This window comes from Pholcus phalangioides, unplaced genomic scaffold, assembly GCF_987345545.1.
Source record: "Pholcus phalangioides strain wild (caught in Gottingen) unplaced genomic scaffold, Ppha-v1.0 ptg000017l_1, whole genome shotgun sequence".
NCBI lineage: Eukaryota > Metazoa > Arthropoda > Arachnida > Araneae > Pholcidae > Pholcus > Pholcus phalangioides.
In genome coordinates this window covers 62182100-62201087 of record NW_028301610.1, presented here as the reverse complement: position 1 = coordinate 62201087, position 18988 = coordinate 62182100, and the positions used below count along the sequence as shown (strand labels likewise).

General features: G+C 37.6%; 1 protein-coding gene across 4 annotated transcripts in view; it reads right to left on the bottom strand.

Annotated features, from left to right (window-relative positions):
- LOC149074476 (5'-3' exonuclease PLD3-like) overlaps positions 1 to 18988 on the bottom strand; it is a 139414-nt gene that overhangs the window by 37063 nt on the left and 83363 nt on the right. For all 4 annotated transcript variants that reach the window (XM_089246963.1, XM_089246966.1, XM_089246964.1 and 1 more), the window contains one exon: positions 5578 to 5846. In XM_089246963.1, coding sequence (XP_089103089.1) covers positions 5578 to 5846 — 269 coding nt within the window. The remainder of the gene's footprint in view (positions 1 to 5577; positions 5847 to 18988) is intronic.

Here is an 18988-nt window from a genome sequence, read left to right as displayed (position 1 = left end):
ATGCTCGTTTTAGGTCCAAAAATACTGTTATATTGAATATTTATTTTTATTTATTCCATTATTTATCAAGCCCGTTAATTTTAGAACTGCCATTTCTGTATTTTTGTTTTTTGGAAGCTTATTGATTGGTTGCAATGAATATTTGATGATTTAGGAAATTGATCAGTTCAGTTGGTATTTCATACATTTTTCTAAAATTTTTGAAAAAAATCGGGAAATCGGGTCTATAGTTGTTTGTATCATTGGAATCTCCTGTTTTATAAATAGGATGCACGAGGGAATTTTTTAGTTCAGAATAAAATACTCCATTTGTTATTGAGGAATCCACACCAAATCCTTTAACACATCTATGTGGTAGTGGGAAATTATTTTCATCATTTTCGGCGTAATTCGATCATAATATAACCACTTGCTTTATTTTCTTTCATTTCTGCCACAATTTGTTTCAGTGTATGACTTTCAGTTTCATGGTATTCATTGAAGTGCCTGAGGGGCCTTTTTGTTCTATACACACGTAGAAAAATCAGCATTTTCCTCATTATTGTTTATATTTCTTGTTCAATTCAAGTTCTGTTCAATTTTCAAAAACTTCTTTATTTGATATATTTTTTCTAATAATTTGCCATTGCAATCTTTTATTGTTTTCGCAAACTTTAAAGTTCTCCTGGAAGTATTCTTGTTTTATTTTTTTATGTACATTTTCAAATTTTTGTTGTAACTTTTGTACTCATTCTCATATAAAATTATGTGTGGATTTTTTCATATGTTTTTTGTATAATTTTTCCTTGTGGTTTATTCTGTCAAGTATTTCTTTAGTTATAAATTGTTTTTATTTTTTGTGGGTTTAGTTCAGAGATTAGTATTCATTGTTATAATATTCAAGAGATGTCTGTATTTATACTGTACTGAATCATTTTCTCGTTATGCAATTGAAATTTATTTTTGATATGAATTGCTCAAATTTTTTATAATCTATTTTCGTTATTTCATCATTTTCATGATTTAAATTCCCTTCTTGTTTATCGAGAAAGGTTATAATTCCTAATATTGGGTAGTGGTCAGTGATATCAGTGTTAAATACTGCAAAGTTTTGTGAAGAGTATTCCGTTTTGTTCCATAAAAGACGCGATCTATGCATGTGCAACTTTCCTTTGTTTCTCGTGTTATTTTGTTGTGTAGTAGTTCGAATCCATTTAAGGTCATTATGTCTAAATATTGTGATGTTCCATTAGTTTTACTATATAGAACAATGTTCACATCGCCGACAATTAATATGTTACTTTTTAATTTTTTATATTGATTTCTAGTTTTTTATTAAACTGACTAATTGTATATGAGAGTGTGAACGATACAAGAGCAAAATATTTACGTCATATTCTGTGAGGTGTATAAACAAATCTTCTGCTGTAGTGAAATTAATGGTTTTTTTGTGTTGATTTCGCGTACGCAGGGGGGGGGGGGGTTGGGGGGGTCTAACCCTCCAAGCCGAGATTATAGTGTTATTTTACAGGAAAAAACGTAAACCACCCCCTTGAGAAGAAAAAAAATTGAAACCCTCCCTACCCCTTGAGAAAATTCTGCGTGCGCATATGGTTGATTTAATCTGCTTATTTTTTTATATAAATAATTACTCTCCCGATCTATTATAACTTCTACAGTTTGTATAACAACAATAACCACTAATATGCTCGTAATTTTCTATATAGTAATTAAATTCTCCATTTTCATCAATCCATATTTCACTTAAACAAATTATATGAATTTTTTCATTTAATGTTTTTAGAAAAATAAGTAGATTGCTAAAGTTCTCTCTCTCTCTCTCTCTTTCTCTCTCTCTCGTTCTAAGACTTTGTATGTTGATGTTGATTATTAGAAATGTAAGAAATCTGTTTCTTGTGTTAGGACATCTTAATACCTTTCTCATTTCTTGAATTTCCTCCAACGGGCATTGATCCTCAATCAAGTCTGTTTCGTCAGTTTCTTCACTTTCCATTGTCTATTAAAATTGGGTTTACTCTCTGCAGTTGATCTTCTGAATAATATTCGTAATGTTTTAGACGTCTCATCTCTCCGGATGAAAATCTTTCCATCTTTTACCCATGCGAATTTATAACCGAATCTGTTTTTGGCTTGCCTTGTTTCGTAGAACAGTTTCTTATTTTCTGGAGTGAGGTGTTCGTTAATGTATACTCTGAAAGTTTGGATTTATTTTGTCAGTTCTTAGACTATCTTGTTGTTTGGCTTTTTCTATCCAGAGAATCTTTGATTTCTCATTATAGAACCTAACGATGATTGGTTTCGGTTTGCTAGTGTTTCTCGTTGGCTCCATGGTCATTTTCTATCTCTGTTGATTCTTGAATTCCCAGGATTGTTTTAATTGCGTTCATTATTTCATTTATATTTTCATGTTTAGTTTCTGAGATTCCTTTATATTATTTCTCCACTTTTTGTTTCCATATCATTCATTCTTTTTGTCTCAAATCCCTTATTTCCATTTTCAACTTTTCATTTAAATTTTTGTTTGTTTAACATCAATATTAATCTGTTCCATTGATCATTGAATGTTTTGAATTTTTTTTCCAACATCCTCCATTGATTTAAATTGGAATTGTATTGCTTGCCACACCTCTTGGACCTCTTTAGTAAGTTGATGTTGCTTTTGGGTGATTTTATTTACTGCTTGTTCCATGGTGCTTTGTATTTGATATTTAAATGTGTGTGCGTGTGCGTGCGCCTCACGCATTTCTTGCATTTTTTCCAGTAGTTTTTCCGTATTCTCTTCATCTCCAGAGGCAACACGAGGCTTTCATGCCTGTTTGATCACCAGAAGCACCTTTCAACTCAATTTTACAGTCCTTACACTTATATTCATCATTTTTTTTTCTTTGCCATCTTCCTAAAGCTCGTTTCTGTCGTTCCAAAACACTTCGGATGAAAAAACTGTTTACATTGCACACAACAGAAAAACTCACTCTATAACCGCAATCACATTATTGGATTTGGTAGCGTCGTTGGTTATGGCGGATATCGAAATACAACTTTCCACTTTAATGAACCATAACTTTATATTTTGCCACCATATGGGCGGTAGTTTCAAAGCAACGCGAGAAATTTGTAAGCTTTCCAGTGATGGGTCAGGTGGCGAAGGGTTTAGAGAGTTATCGGTGGACATTTTTGAGAGAGTACAGACTAATGCGAATCTGATTATATAATTGCGAAAATAACAATAAAAATATTTGTTATCCTGACCAAACAAAATATAGCGATCGAAAAGGCCCTACCCTGATCCTAATGGCATCGGCGGTGCTGCACGCGCTGGACTTTGGCTGATTAGATTCGTCTTCTTTTTCATCGGAAGGTCTGTGTCTTTCATGGTCATCACTTCTGCAAGGCTCTTTTGATGCATCATAGACCGAACACAAATGATCTTTTTACCATTTACTGGATTACTTTTTTTTAATAATATAATTTCTTTTACAATATAAAATATATTAGCTTCAAATCACACACAACGCGTTGATTCTGCTCCGGTCTGGAGAGTCAAATCATCGTCGCGCACAGTCTTCGCACTTGAGCCGCCGCAGTAGCTTAAGAATTATATCATAAAATGGGGTGACATTATGCCATTTGTGGTGAGAATGTGCCATCCTGGGATTCAGAAAACAAGTGTCTTCTACTTGACTTGTTATTAAAGCTATTAGTTTTATCGATTAGCAGGAGGTATGGGTATGTTAGTAAAACTAATAGCTTTAATAACAAGCCACTGGAGGGTACTCGTTTGCTGAATCCCAGTATGACACATTCTACCCCAAGTGGCATAGGCAAAATTTCACCCTATTTTGCGGTTAGCAAAGTTTGGAAAACAGTTTCGTAACGGATGATAATGAACTTTTTTCCGTAAATCAGGTTTTGAACATGGTCATAAAATTCAGTGATGCGGATTCCAGAACAGTGGAATGATATAGCAGCTAAGATAAATTATTGTAATTATAAATGATTAAAATTTGGGAAACAGTTTCATAACTGACGATAAAATTTTAATAATTGATAACAATTATAGTATGTGAATTTTGAGAAGTTGAATTTTCGGCATGTTATGCTGAAACGAAAATTTGTAAAGAAAAGTGATTTGTCTCCTATGGGAATCACTTTTCTTTCCAAATATTCGTCTTCGCATAACATCCAGAAAGTTTAATTTATCAGTATATTTCGCGCCGAAAAAATATCATCTCTGTTGATGATTCAGGATAGATTAATTGGATAATTCAAATTTTGGATGATTCGAACTTTTTTCTAGTGACTTTAGACTTCGAATTAACCAAGTTGAACTATATTAATATTTAGGATAGTAACCCATAATAATTCCGCCGGATTTTTTATATATTTTTGTGCATGTTTTAATGAACAGAATCGGTGGGCATTTTTTTTTGTAAACTTTTTGAAGACGTTACCTCCGAACCCTTTCCTTATGAAGAGTTTCCTGTTTATCCAGTGTCGGAAGTGTAAACACATCAGTCATTTGGCCAAAAACAGCCATCATTGCGTCAAGTGCACGCATCCCCCTTCGAGTACCGTAAAGTCAAAGGCATTGAATGTTCTGAATGAGTCAATTACTCTGGACATCATCTAGCTTCATTCAAGAACTTTCCGGTGGTCAAAAAAAAAAAAAATTGACGAAAAAAAAATCCCTCTTTGAATCTCTGCTAATTTGTAACAGGAATAACAACGATCCAAACCGAGTTGAGAGAAGATCTTTCCACAGTAGTGAACTTGTGTCAAATCAGGAAAAGGACAAGAATTCAGATAAAGCTACAACATTATTACCAATGGCATGCTCTTCTCAATATCCTAGACCATCTAAATCAACCTCTGTTTCAAAAGAGGCCGTAGGGCGTAAAAATCGTAGGCCTTAAATTATTGGACATATTGGGAGTGCTTGAAAAAATTGGGGAATTCTCGTGTTTGTGGACCGGGTACAAGTTTTTGGGGAATTCTCGTGTTTGTGGACCGGGTACAAGTTTACACCTATGCAGGGTATCAGCCGATTACTACTTCCACTGAGGACGAAGAAAGTTCTTGCTAATACACCAACTTCCTGAAATATTATCGAGACTTAATTTGTGTTTCTTAGAAGCTCTAGAGCTCAGAATTTCTGGTCAACTGGAGGATTTAAAGTATCCCGGATTATCTCTTAAAAAAATTTGTGAGTTCTGTTCTAGTCTATCGACGAGAACCAAGGTCAGCGAGATAATATGGTCAGTTGTTAGCCATTTCTTACTCCGGTATTACACTATAAAAATTTCAGAAAACAATTTCTTTTATAAAACAAAAATCCAACAAATAAATGCATCGGTTACATTCGAGCAAATGTAACCAATAGACTTATTCGTTGGTTTTTCTTCAAGTTTTGTAAAAGATCTTTTGTCAAATTTTTGAGTGCATTCCCAGCCTTACTCTGAAGTTCTGGAGACGGCGCCCAATGTGTGTCGAAACATGTTGGATTAAAATATTTTATTTGCCATTTCCGTTGGTTATAAGGACTACGAATCAATTCCATATTATATGGCACATACTTACCTACATGGACTTGAGCAATTTTTGAATTCAGGGTCATAATCTCCGAAAGTGATGACTTCGACGGACTTTTCTTCATCCTGGCCTATCAGTGGAAGTAGAACAACCAAGACTACGAGTATAAGGATGATAGCAACAGGTATACATGATGGCCTCAACCATCCTCTCCATCCTTTGTTGTCTTCTTCCTCGGCTTGCAACATGTAACGAGAGTCAAAAAGCTGCAGCTCTAATTCACCAACGTCTAATTTTCCACTTCTCTCAACAACGGTCTAAAAATAATGTGAAAAATTGTCTCTATTAAATATCAATATTCTATTTACGTACTCAAAAACACCTTTGTTTACAAACAAACATTTCAAATCCACATTATTTCCCCTTTGGTTATATTTTCAAACCAAATGTCGTTATCACATAACAACGCATAAGAGTAACATCCGCGTCAGCTGTTAATTTAACGGAATAAAAAATATCACCCTAGTGACCACATCTACTTCTCTTAAAATGAAATATGCACTTCCGCGTAACAAAAAGGAAACAGTTTCGTAAAAATTTCTTACCAGAAAAAGGTTTTGTTTCCCGTTCAGCTTAGGCTTTTGCTGGTCGGTTTTGGGGTGCTCAAAATTTCTCTACATGCATTTCTTTCTCGAGTGGAGGGGGTAACAGAGCTGTAGACAGTCCCCAAGACCGTACCAACGGAGACAAGAATTCGGTACCCTGTGAGAAAATGACTAATATTTCACCAATAACATGGTTGAGTCTGTTGTTCTGTCACTTTGATCTCCTCTCCCTTCCGGAGAAACCAGTTATCGCCTCTCAAAAGAAATTTCTGACTACGGCAATGGCATGGGGGGCCAAACTAGAGTAGGTATGGAAGATGCAGCCGCACCGGGCAGTAAAACGAAATTAAAATACAATATTTAGTATTTCACTTCAACTTCCACAACTGAACAAAAACCTATTTAAAAAACTTAGACCTAGTTAAACATTTTTATCAATTTAACAATTTATTTACAAAAAATATCAACGTTGTTACGTTGGACCTAATTTTTACATGATAACGTGAAACATTTTTCCAGCGTATCCACAATTTGGGGGGGGGGGAGGGGTGGCTTTCAAATTCAAACAACGGTGATTAACATTCGCTGATTGACTAAACATACTTGACCTTGACCGTAGTCGTGGGGGATTCCCTAATGCCAGCTTTGCTAAAGCCCTGAAATTTGAAATCATGCCTTAGTCTTACGACTAAAACATACACACAGAATGGCAACCCCCTCCCACCCTAACTATACAGAGCCGAATCTACAGGGTGCATAGCAAACAGGGCGTACCGTTGATCCTAGAGGCATACTTTCAGTTACAAAAAGTATTCAAGTAACGCGTAGCACTCAGATATATAATTCATGTTGCAAGGGGTTGTATAATTATTGAAATAAAAAAATTAACTTTTTATACATTCCCCTTGTTCCCAAAAACCCAATTACACTCATGTCCATAAATTAAGGATAATTCAGAATCACACGAAAATCGAAATCTCAAGTAAAAATTTCACCTGTAGAATTATCACACACATCTGCAAGAATAATATGCAAATTTCAGGAAGCCACCAGATGATGCCGATAGTACGTCACAATGACGAGAGTGTAAGAGGGGGGTATATAAGGAATGGTGGCAAAGAAGTGAAATTGTTCACAAGAGTTCTGTAAGGCGCTCAGTGCCATATGCGAATAGTTATGACACAGAGGACGCGTGAGGATGATCTTTTACGTGGTAGAATTATCGGCCGCCTGGAATGTGGGCGTACTCAGATGGAAGTATCCGAGGAACTTGGAATTGCCCAAAGTGTCATCTCTAGGCTTTGGCAACGATTCCAAGATAACGGAAATGTCAGTAGACGTTACAGTACAGGTCGCCCCCGAGTTACAACGCCGAATGAAGACCGCTATTTGGCAGTAACTGCCAAAGGAAGCAGACGGAGCACAGCATCCGACCTGTCTCGTCAGCTATCTGCAGCCACGGGTACCACAGTTTCAAGGTAAACCGTGTACAGACGTTTGGGAGATATTGGTCTATATGCTCGCAGGCCTGTCAGATGTGTTCCGCTCACGGCAACTCACTGTCGGCAGCGATTAGCCTGGAGTAGAGAACATGCAATGTGGACATCGTCACAGTGGGCTTGTGTGATGTTTTCCGACGAGTCCAGGTTTAGCTTGCAGTCTGATTCACGTCAGACAGCAGCTAAACCTGGTGGTGCAGCATTGCTCGTTTGGGGTGGAATTATACTGGGTTCCAGAACAGATCTTCATGTTCAAACCGGAACCACGAAAGCCCAAATTTATCGGGACATCATTCTGGAACAACATGTATGTTTGTTTATGGGTGCCATGGGCGCAGAATTTGTGTTTATGGATGACAACGCCCGTCCTCACCGAGCAAACATCGTAAACGAATGCCTTTAATCTGAGGATATAACCCGTATGGAATAGGCAGCATTCTCACCTGACTTGAATCCGATAGAGCATGTGTGGGACATGCTTGGCCGACGAGTTGCAGCCCGTCAACAACCTCCTACATGTGTCGGAGAGCATTGCTTGCTGAGTGGAGTGATCTTCCCCAAGATCAGATCGATCATTTGATACTCAGCATGCCTAGGCGTTGTACGGACTGTATTTCATCGCATGGGAGACATACAATGTATTAACCATCACACCAACCATGTAATAGTAAGTTTTTGTAAAGGAGATATTTTTTACAATTGCTCCAGGGAGCAAAAATCGTAGTTTTTATGAATGGTATCATACATACACCATCGTTTTTGTTCTTTATCTTTTGTTTAATAAATGGGCTTTATGAGTAAGTAACGTTTGTTTTGTTTCTGAACCTTTATTTGCCGGAGCTGGCATTATCCTTAATTTATGGACATGAGTGTAAACAGTTGTTACCCTGTCTCTCTCTTGATGCTAACAAAAAAATTTCATGTTTCTAAGTGCAATATTCACTAAGAAATTCGAATTTGAAAAACGGAGGAAAGTTGGGGGAAAATAATGCAAGTTTTTTCCAACTTTCCAAAAGGCTGAATTTCTCCTGAACTAGGGCACCGATATGATTCATTTTAAACTCTTTCGAAAGCTGTTGCAATGGACAAATTTTTGGTAAATTTGACTGATTGTAGATAGAAGGGCGTTCGCGGAATTGACGGTTACATAATTTAGCGACAATTCAATTTTAAACTTCACCAATCTTTCAGTGCTCTAGCTCGCCAATAAATACAGATATTTTGATGAAAATTGTGTCACCTTATGGGATTTATTTTCGGTTCTTTCCAAATAAGTGTTTAGTTTGCTTGTAAGTCTTTCAAAACTTTACAAATTCGGTTTTCTGAGACATGACGCATTTTTTTCCATAATCTATTATCCACCATAACTCTAAAACGGTTCGAAATAGGACAAGACTGGTAGGGTGTTCTATGTTCCACTTGGGCTCGTCTATCACCCCTTTTCGTTTGGCAGATTAGGTCACGTTCACCCAGTATAACGAAATCACTATGCAATCATGATTAGTAAAAAATGTTTATAATAGTTTTATTACGTGTAGGCAATGATCGGAGGAATATGAAAGCATCAATTATAGTTACATTCAATTATCGTGTAGATTCAATATATTGAGTAAAATATATTCATAAGGGGGGGGGGTACCAAAATCACTTGAGTGATGAGGGCCTTCAATTGTCCTAATCCAGCCCTGGTTTTTGCATCATATCTTCACCCAGCACCTCCTAGAGTTAGAAGGCCTCTGCACTATTTGCCATAAACGTCATTCAGACTACCTAGCAAGTTTGCCACATTTTGAAACACACCATCCTATTTTGTTTCTTCTTATTTTGGCGTAGAATCTTTCTGATTGGCTCACAAATACCGCATAGTGATTGGATGTGGGGCATAGAAATCGTCAGTTCTGAGCCCGATCATTTCTTTTCCTCACAACGATGATACTGGCACGAGAAGGGAATTTTTTCCCCCTGAATATTCGGAGGGAAAATGGACTACTTACTGACGTCACAAGCAGACTGCGGAGGCCTTCTATCTCTAGGAGGTGCTGATTCACCGACAGAGTTTAAAGTACAATTGCAAGTTAAAGGATTAGACATCGACAAGGATTGGTAAAAATTCTGAATTTTACCAATCCGTGTCGATCTCCAATCCTTTTACCTGCGATTGTAGTTTAAACTCTATCGGTGAATACGGCCGTTAATCTTAGAACTTTAAACAACCCATACCCTTAAAATCTGTCGTTTCCACCAGCGACACGTAACTTCCCTTTCCCCCATCTAGTCAGGCCATATTTATAACACTTTTCCAGCAATCTCAAAATTCACCTTTTGATACATTGTGAACATTATAGAGGCACAAAAGAGCCGCTAAAGTGGTTTCAAAATGTAGAGCAAGGGTCTTCAAGGTAGTTCAACCTGCCCAGTTCTTTGATATTTAGTACAGCAAAAGGTGAATATAGTTCATAGGCGGAGCTAGACTTAGAAGTCTGGGGGGGGGGGCGGCACGATGATGATGATGATGATGATGTCAATTCATATATACGCATGTACATTAGATCTGTCGACTCCACCTTTGACGCTAGGGGAACAATGCCCCCCCCCCCCCGTGTCTCCGCCCATGATATAATGGACGGAACTTCATCTACAGAATATTAAAAAAAAACACTTAGTCACAGGTCCAAGTAATGATATGATACATTTTACAAATAACATATTGATGCTGTGTCGAAAAGGGTGTCAATGGATTGAGTGTTTGACTGGTAGATTTTTGGATTTTTAAGCGGGTTTTTTACAGAAGTTGAAAACCCTGAAACGTTTTTAGGCGGCCACGAACTCTTAAAGACTCTTTTTTAAACAAAATAATTTGGTCCATAACTCTTATCCAACAACTAGGGATGCCAGTTGCCTTTAGATGTTTAAAAGATCCTGATAATCCGAATTTTCCGGTAATCCAAGGAAGTCGTGATACTGAATAGTTCGGATTAGTGCAGTTCAACTGTTCGAAGTCTATTCCTCGTGGGCGGAGATACGGTGGGGCGTGGGGGGGGCATTGCCCCCCACCCCCAGCGTCAAAGGTGAAGTCGACTGATCTAATGTATATATGTATATATGAGCTGACATCATCATCATCGTGCCCCCCCCCCAGCAATAATGACCTTGCCCCCCCAGACTTCCAAGTCAATCTCCGCCTATGCTATTCCTATAGGTCATAACTACTATTGTCTGATTCTCTCTCCCCCCTCCACGCTGAATAAACCACTAGTCGCATAGGGATCGAAAAATGCCATATCTCTCTTCTCTCGCGCGATTGATTCCCCAATTCTTTGCCTCGCGTGAGCGACGTCTATCTTCCCAAACAAGAACTAACATTGAATGATTCTAAAACCAAAATGTTCTGATTTTTTCTCCCTTTACAAATTCTATTCCAACAGCATAATACATAGCAATAACAATAATACAAAAATTTGAAAAAGAATATCCTTCAACATTTAAATTGAAAAGGTTATTGAAAAAAAAAGCCATGGTTACAATTGAGAATCTCTCAATGGTTTTGATGTTTTCCCCGAGCACAAAGATATTCAACAAGAAAGAAAATTTCGATCTCCTCAAAATGAATAGAAAAGAAATTCAATGCCTCCAACATAATAATCAAAAATCAAAACATGTAACACAAGATCAATAAGAAAATCAATTGTAAGATCAAAGAACTAAAGAAGCTTTTATTGCCGTTGGTAACAACATGGAATCTTTTATGTATCGGAAATGCGGTTATGTGTTATACACACAATCTGTGTTTTCTCGTTTCTTTTATTGAATTTTACGACGTTTATCGAATCTGTGAAATGTATTTGTATTGATAAAGCTCTCTCGAATTGTCATATTCAATGGAATAAAGCCCGTTTCCCACGCAGGCGTGGGCCCAGGAGATGGTGGTGATCTCATCTCTCAAGAGCCTGATAATATAATAAATATTAAAATGCCCCGTAAAATACAGGACTTCGAAAATATACAATTGGTCTCCCCTCCCGACACATCACTGTGGATCTTTGGATCGCCTGGTCCTACCAGCCTCTTAATGCAGCAGGATCTATAGGTCCATTAGTAAGGGACTCTTGATGCAGCAGGATCTGTAGGTCCATTTTTAGTAAGGGACTCTTGATGCAGCAGGATCTATAGGTCCATTAGTAAGGAACTCTTGATGCAGCAGGATCTGTAGGTCCATTTTTAGTAAGGGACTCTTGATGCAGCAGGATCTATAGGTCCATTAGTAAGGGACTCTTGATGCAGCAGGATCTATAGGTCCATTAGTAAGGGACTCTTGATGCAGCTTTAACACTGAAGCGATATGATAAACGATACAATCTGCAACTCAAAACGGATTAGTTAAAAGACTTGAAATTCAAGTTTTTACCAATTCGTTGCAGTGTGAATCTGACCTAAAACGTAACATTGGCGAGATATTGCAACCCTGTTGTACCTTCTTGCTTTTTACCCTCTCTCATCAGTAGACAAAATGAAGGAAAGAAAAAAAGATCTAATTCGAAAACATCCATGGAGCTATGAATCTCTCAACCTCCTTTCAAACACCCCATTTCTTTCACTTCAAGTACAGTATTTGACAAACAAAATAGGGATGAGCAATCTGCTCATAAACCGCCTAAAAGAGCCGGCTCTTTTCAAAGAGCGAGTGAGCGACGGTTCTTGAGAAAAGATTCGCGGCTCTTTCACTTCCGAGAAACTGACAAGCTTTAGCAAACGCCTGGTTTAAAGAACCGTGAGCGGAATAAATGCTTCTTAAAGATCCAGTTCTTTTTAGATGCCTCCTATTGGCTGTAAAAGAGCGGAAACGTACCCCGTTCTCAGCATGAGCGGAAATGTCCTCCACTCTCAAAATGATCGTACCCATGGATACGCTGTCAATATGAGCGGAAACATACTCCGTTCTTTTAGAGAGCGATCCGCTCATTTTGAGAACGTTCTCATATTGTTAAACCAAGAGTACTCAACCTTTAGGAGAGTGTAGGCCACTTTATTGATTTGATTACGTGTCACGGGCCACTTAATTAACTTGTAACTGTGCCGTAGTTCACTTAAGTGGTCCGTCAATGTGCCGTGAGATACTAAAGTGATCTGACAATGTGCCAGGAGCCATTCAAGTGAGCTGTAACTGTGCTGTGGGTCACTCAAGTGATCCATAATTATGCCGCGGTTCACTTAAATGACCTTTGACTGTGCCGGACGATACTAAAGTGATTTGAAAATATGTCTGCGGGCCGCTTTTGTTATCTACAACTGTGCGTGATCTGGGAATGTGCCGTGGGATACTTGAGTGATCCGAAAATGTGCTGCAGGTCGCTTAAGTGTTGTGAAACTGTGCTGCGGGTAACTTAAGTTATCTGGAAATGTACCGCCAGTTTATTTTTACAAAACGTAGGTTTGAGGTCATGGGCCACATCAGATGAGCCCGAGGGGTCATCTGATGTGACATTTGGTACCCCGGGCCATAGGCTGAGCATGTATGGGTTGCATCCTTCAGAACTAATGACCGTTCCCTCCCCCACCATAAGAACCGTCGCTCACGCTATCTTAATTCTTTTTAAGCCATCCAGGGGGTGTACCACCTTCTGATTCTTAATAACCAATCATCCATACGTAAGAATCGAGCTCCGAATGCAACCACGATGTGATTGTTAAAAGTTATTCTTAAGGTCACGTGACGATGGACAGGCCTATAAATTTCCCTTTTGGGGAATTTCGCCATTGGCCAATCAGCGTCCAGCTAAAAATTAACAACAGCTTGTTGTTGACAAGATAAGGAGGAAAAGAAATTTTAGAGCGACGCTAGCCTGAAAAAATGGCGGAGATTATTTCAGCAAATGTGAATACGGTTTTGAAGAAATGACATAATACATAATATTTTTTTAACATGTTACAGTAAAAAACAAACATATCCATACTTAATCATCCGATATGATTCGAATCAAAGATTCATCCCACGTTCACTGGGATGGATCGGCCCTGGATGGATCCCTGCCACCCTCCATGAAGAGGGGCTATGCTATATATGTTATGGTGAAAGTGATAAAGAGCTGCGGTTATTATATAAATAATCACCGGCCATTTCGGTAAGTTTGATAAATTTTGCTCATATACCGTGAATCTATCACATTTGTAGGTCATTATGCATAATTGTCAAACCATGGTTAATGCGATAAATGAATCATCGTTGTGTTTACATTATGTATGTAAGTGAAGCTAACATTACAAGACTAACAATAATTTTTATAATATGCTTCATGTTTCTTTAAATTAATTGTCATGGCGAAATGAACGTGGTACTGTACATGTATTGCATAGCTGCTTCGTGGCCAAATAAAAATAATATATAGTGATCTGATAATACACCAATATTAAAAATGGTCATCGCTTCTGTAATGTTGGCTTTTTTACGTACACCGAAGTATGTGAAAAAAACAAACGCAGCAGCAGGTTAATAATGATTTTTAATTTATGTACAATTATATTTCGGCCGATTAAAGCTTTATCTCACATATTTTGTGGGCGAAATTCAATTTTCTCTCAAGTTTTAAACTAATAAAAAATTTCAAATCATATATGATTTGAATTTAATAATTCCATAATATGAGTTATATTAATATCAAGTTCCCATAATATGAAAAAAATTGTGTTTACGACTCATCGATCATGATATTTATGGATCGAAAATTTGAGAATTATGCATAATCACTGGTAAATGTGATAAATGTAGCAAAATTTATCAAACTTTATTGAAATAATCCGATATTTTATCACTATTATCAACATATATGTGCTGTATATAGACTAACACTGTTTTCAACTCTCCTACACAACCTTCAGATAACTTTTCGATAACTTAAAAAGTCTGACGAATTCCTTATTTTGAAATAAAAATGCATTGTTAATTTTTTTTTCCATTTTTTAAAATATGAATCATAAAAAAACTTCTATTAAAGAAAGAATTTAAGTTATCTCGCATAGAAGAAAAAAAATGTTTACTAAGAATCAAGCTAAGAAGTGGGTAGCCTTGGTTCTTAACTAGATTCTTAACTATGGAACAAAAACGATTCTTAGTTAAGAATGTGGTAGCAAAGTTCTCTCTCGATTCTTAACTAAAGATCAAATCCATAGTTAAGAAGCGGATTCTTATTAAGAATCGGAAGGTGGTACATCCCCTGGGAACAAATCTCGGCGAAAAAAGATCTTATTTTAAATTTTTTCCCCTTTTTTGGTTCGTTTGACCTTCAGGGGCCTTTCTCCCCGCAATGAGGAAGGCCCCTGAATGTTTGTCCCCTTTACAGTTTTTGTATACCTTTTGAGTTATTAAGAAGCCGAATTCACAGGGACCTTCCTGTTATCCTAAGGGACCATTTTAAATATGAACTACCGTTGTTTCCTGATGCAGTCCTATGTTAATGAAGGACTGGGGAAAAAAATTGAGAGCAAACACAAATCAGTTCCGACATCCGTAACTAAAGGAACTTTTCTATGCGAATTGTAGTGCATATATGCGCCTATTCTTTTTGTTAACATGTAACTCAAGATTCATGACAGGATATACAGGGTGCATAGGTAACAGGGCGTATGACATTTTAACTGGTGAACCGTTGGTCTTAGAGACATACTTCTAATTATAAAAAGTATCCAAATAAGGTGTAGTACTCAGATATGTCATTCATGTTGCACGAGATTGTATAGTTATTAAAATAAAAAAATTAACTTCTTATACTGTCCTGCGTGCACAAAAATCCAATTAGGATGTTGTTGCCCTATCTCTCCTGTTGCAAACTAAAAAAATTCCACGTTTCTAAATGCAATATTCACTGCAATATTCACAATATTCCTATTCGAATTCGAAAAAGGAAGAAATTTTGGGAAAAGCAGCATTAAAAACGAAAGTAAAACGGGTTTTCCGCATTTAGACCTGTTTTTTCCCAACTTCCCTCCATTTCTCGAATTTAAATAGCTAATGACGACCACTTTTGAGTAGGCACCAAAGTGATTTGTTTATTGTTTGCATCTTATAATTCTGGAAATGCGTTGAGAGAGAGCCCTGAGCAATGTTCGAAACTTCGCTATAGTTTGGCCAGGATTCGAAAAAACATATACAAATTCATATACAGGGTGATTGTAATTTAAGTTCTCGTACTCTGTGAGTAGTTTTTGAGAAAAAACTACTCACAGAGTACGAGAACTTGAATTACGATTTTTCTCAAAAACTACTTATCCGATTACAGCCAAATTTTTAGATATCTTAATGAGACCATGGGAGAGACATTTGTGAAATAAAAGAAAAATAGTTCAATTTTCAACCACCGGGTAAAAAAAGGGTGCGTTTTTATTGAATTATCCTCTTTCCCATGGACCACATAGTTTATATAAAAAGTTTCAATTGTTCAGAATCAATTCCTCTATAACGGGTGTTGCACAGGTCGGAGCCACGGCAAGTGTCGAAGGGGGCCGCTGAGTGATGTGAAGAAATAAAACTTTCAAGTGAAATATATAGGAGAAAAAAAAATGTGGGAATTTTTTTTTCAGAATCCAGCAGCCCATGGAACATCGGCCATTTTTAGCTTGGCCGATGACTTGGGGTTCTCACATCCATAGGTAGCCTACATGATGGAGATCTGGCATTATGATTTCGAGTATATTATTCGAGTGTAAAATATGTTAACTGTTACGGGGGGAGGGGTTTTTGCAGTGAAGAAAAGGGCCCCCACAAAACATCACTTTGCCTAGGGGCCCATTATGCTGAGGCAGCTATGTATAGAACCCCCTATAAGAAAGAAGATCACTGAACTCTAGCTCAAATTAGATGAAAATCTATAGTGCTGTCGGGAGGGGTTATTTATTGTGTAGGTTCGTTGGATTGTCCAGTACTTTACACAGACCTATTTTTCGCAAGTAATTCGGCTTTTGGGAGAGATGATAACCCCCTTTCCCCTCTACCCCCCTTCTGGATCCGTGCCTGGCCCAGAGTTACAGAGAATGTGACCTTATTTACAAAACTTTTGTTCATTATAAAAAATTAGTTTTCATTAAATTCAATTCAACAAGAGAAAGGGGTCTGGCTCCTGCATATAGGGGTGGGCTGAGTAAGATGAGGAGGGCCACGAGAAGAAAATATATGGTCCAAAAGAAGCCATGGGATAAAAAGTGTAGAGAACCACTGGATTGGAGCAGTGGTTCTTAACCTCTTGCCTTTTCTGCACCCCCAGTGCAATGCAGCTTACATCCCTACACCCCCTTGTTAATGTTTTTTATCTGTTAGATTCTAACAGTTAGAAAATCCAGTTTTTTCTGTAATTAACTATGTTAATTATCCACATTAATTAATTTCTATGAATTATTTTACTTATTTTTTCATGCCTTTTTAGAAATGACTAATATATAATTTTTTTTTTGATTAATTCAAAAACGAAACTAAAAAAAAATATTTTTTGAAAGTTTTTTGAGATTTAGAAAAATAAATATATATATATATATACAGGGCGGGCAAAAAGTCCGTAGAAAGTTTAAAAATGCATAAAAACCGGAAAAATAACCGAAATAAAAAACGGTTTGTAGGGTTAGCATCGCTAGGTCAAGGGAATTTTTTTAAGACAGGAAAAAATAACTCACAAAACAGCCGACAGGTGGCGCTGACGTACACAAGTCAAAGAAAAGTGTATCGATCCCGTACATCTAATCTGTCGGAACTGAAATATGCGATCCGCCTGCAATGTGTTATCCCCTGAGGTGGTGGTCACGTGAAACACATACTGCTGTAATAAACGATTTGGAGGCATTCTGTTCGTTTGGAGGCATTCTGACTGCTACGATAGCGCGTTCGGTAGAGGCATGGTGTGAAAAATACATATGCCCAATCTTCGAACAGACTGAGTTCGAATCCGAGCAACGACGTGTATTTTTCTCAGCCACCTCGTTGGGCATTTTGCCTGTTGTGGCGTTGTATTTGTATTTGCGTATCTTTTCTTTGACTTGTGTAAGTCAGCGCCACTTATCGGGTATTTGGGGTTTTTTCCTGTCAAAAAAATTCCCGTGACCTAGCGATACTAACAAATACAAATACAACGCCACAACAGGCAAAATGCCCAACGAGGTGGCTGATAAAAAGATGCCCATAAAAATATGGATGTCATATGTTTCAAAAATACAGCAACCCCATTAAAAATGCAATTAACACAAATTATAAACAATATATACACATGATAAAATATTATACAATGCCCATAAAGAATACTTATGGTTGTCTTATTCTAAGAATGGATAGCTTCTCGATTTACCCCAACATGTTTATCGTATTTCTTTTTAAACGTGTCAATTGTGTTACAATTTACTACCTCCGGGGGTAAGCTATTCCATTTATTAACAACCCTATTGGAGAAAAATTCCCTGCGACACCATAACCTTGCATTGTCCCTCACCAATCGATACTGGTGTCCCCTTGTAAAAGCAGTCGATTGGCGGTGTACTAAAAGTTCATGGTCCATCCTATCCAACCCATTGAAAATTTTGAACACTTCGATCATATCTCCTCGACACCTGCGTTCATCCAATGTAAACATATTCAAAAAATGAAGTCTTTCTTCATAACTCAAGCCCCGTGTGCCAATAAGGACACGCGTAGCTCTTCTCTGCACCCCTTCAACCAAGTCTATGTCCTTCTGTAGGTATGGTCTCCAAAACCTTACAGCATACTCCAGTCCAGGACGAACTAAGCCTCGAAAAAGCGGAAGAATGACTTTAGGAGAACGCGAAGAGACCTTTTTGAAAATGAGACCAAGCATTCTATTCGATTTTTTGACAACCGCTGAACAATGTTCAGAAAACTTAAGTCGCTCGTCAATGAGAATTCCCAAATCGGTGACTCTAGTTGCATCCGGGATAGTGACACCATTCAACTCGTAAGAGAACCGTGGGTTGTTCGAACCAAAATGAGCGACCATGCACTTATCTACGCTAAACGTCATGCTCCATTCATTTGCCCATGCTGCAATCCTGTTTAAGTTGGTCTGGAGCAACTCCCTATCGCTTTCATTTCCGATTACCCCCATTAGCTTCACATCATCTGCGAATTTGCTAGTAATTCCATCGATACCCTGATCGAGTTTGTCGATAAAAAGTGAAAAAAGTATGGGGCCAAGGACACTTCCCTGAGGAACTCCACTTGTGACGTCTGTCCAACCAGAGAATTCCCCGTTCACCATAACTCGTTGCGACCTATCTCTTAACCACGATTCTATCCAATTCAGCAAGTTGCCCCCTATTCCAATCTCGTGTAAACGCTTCAAGAGTTTGCCATGTTGGACCCGATCGAAT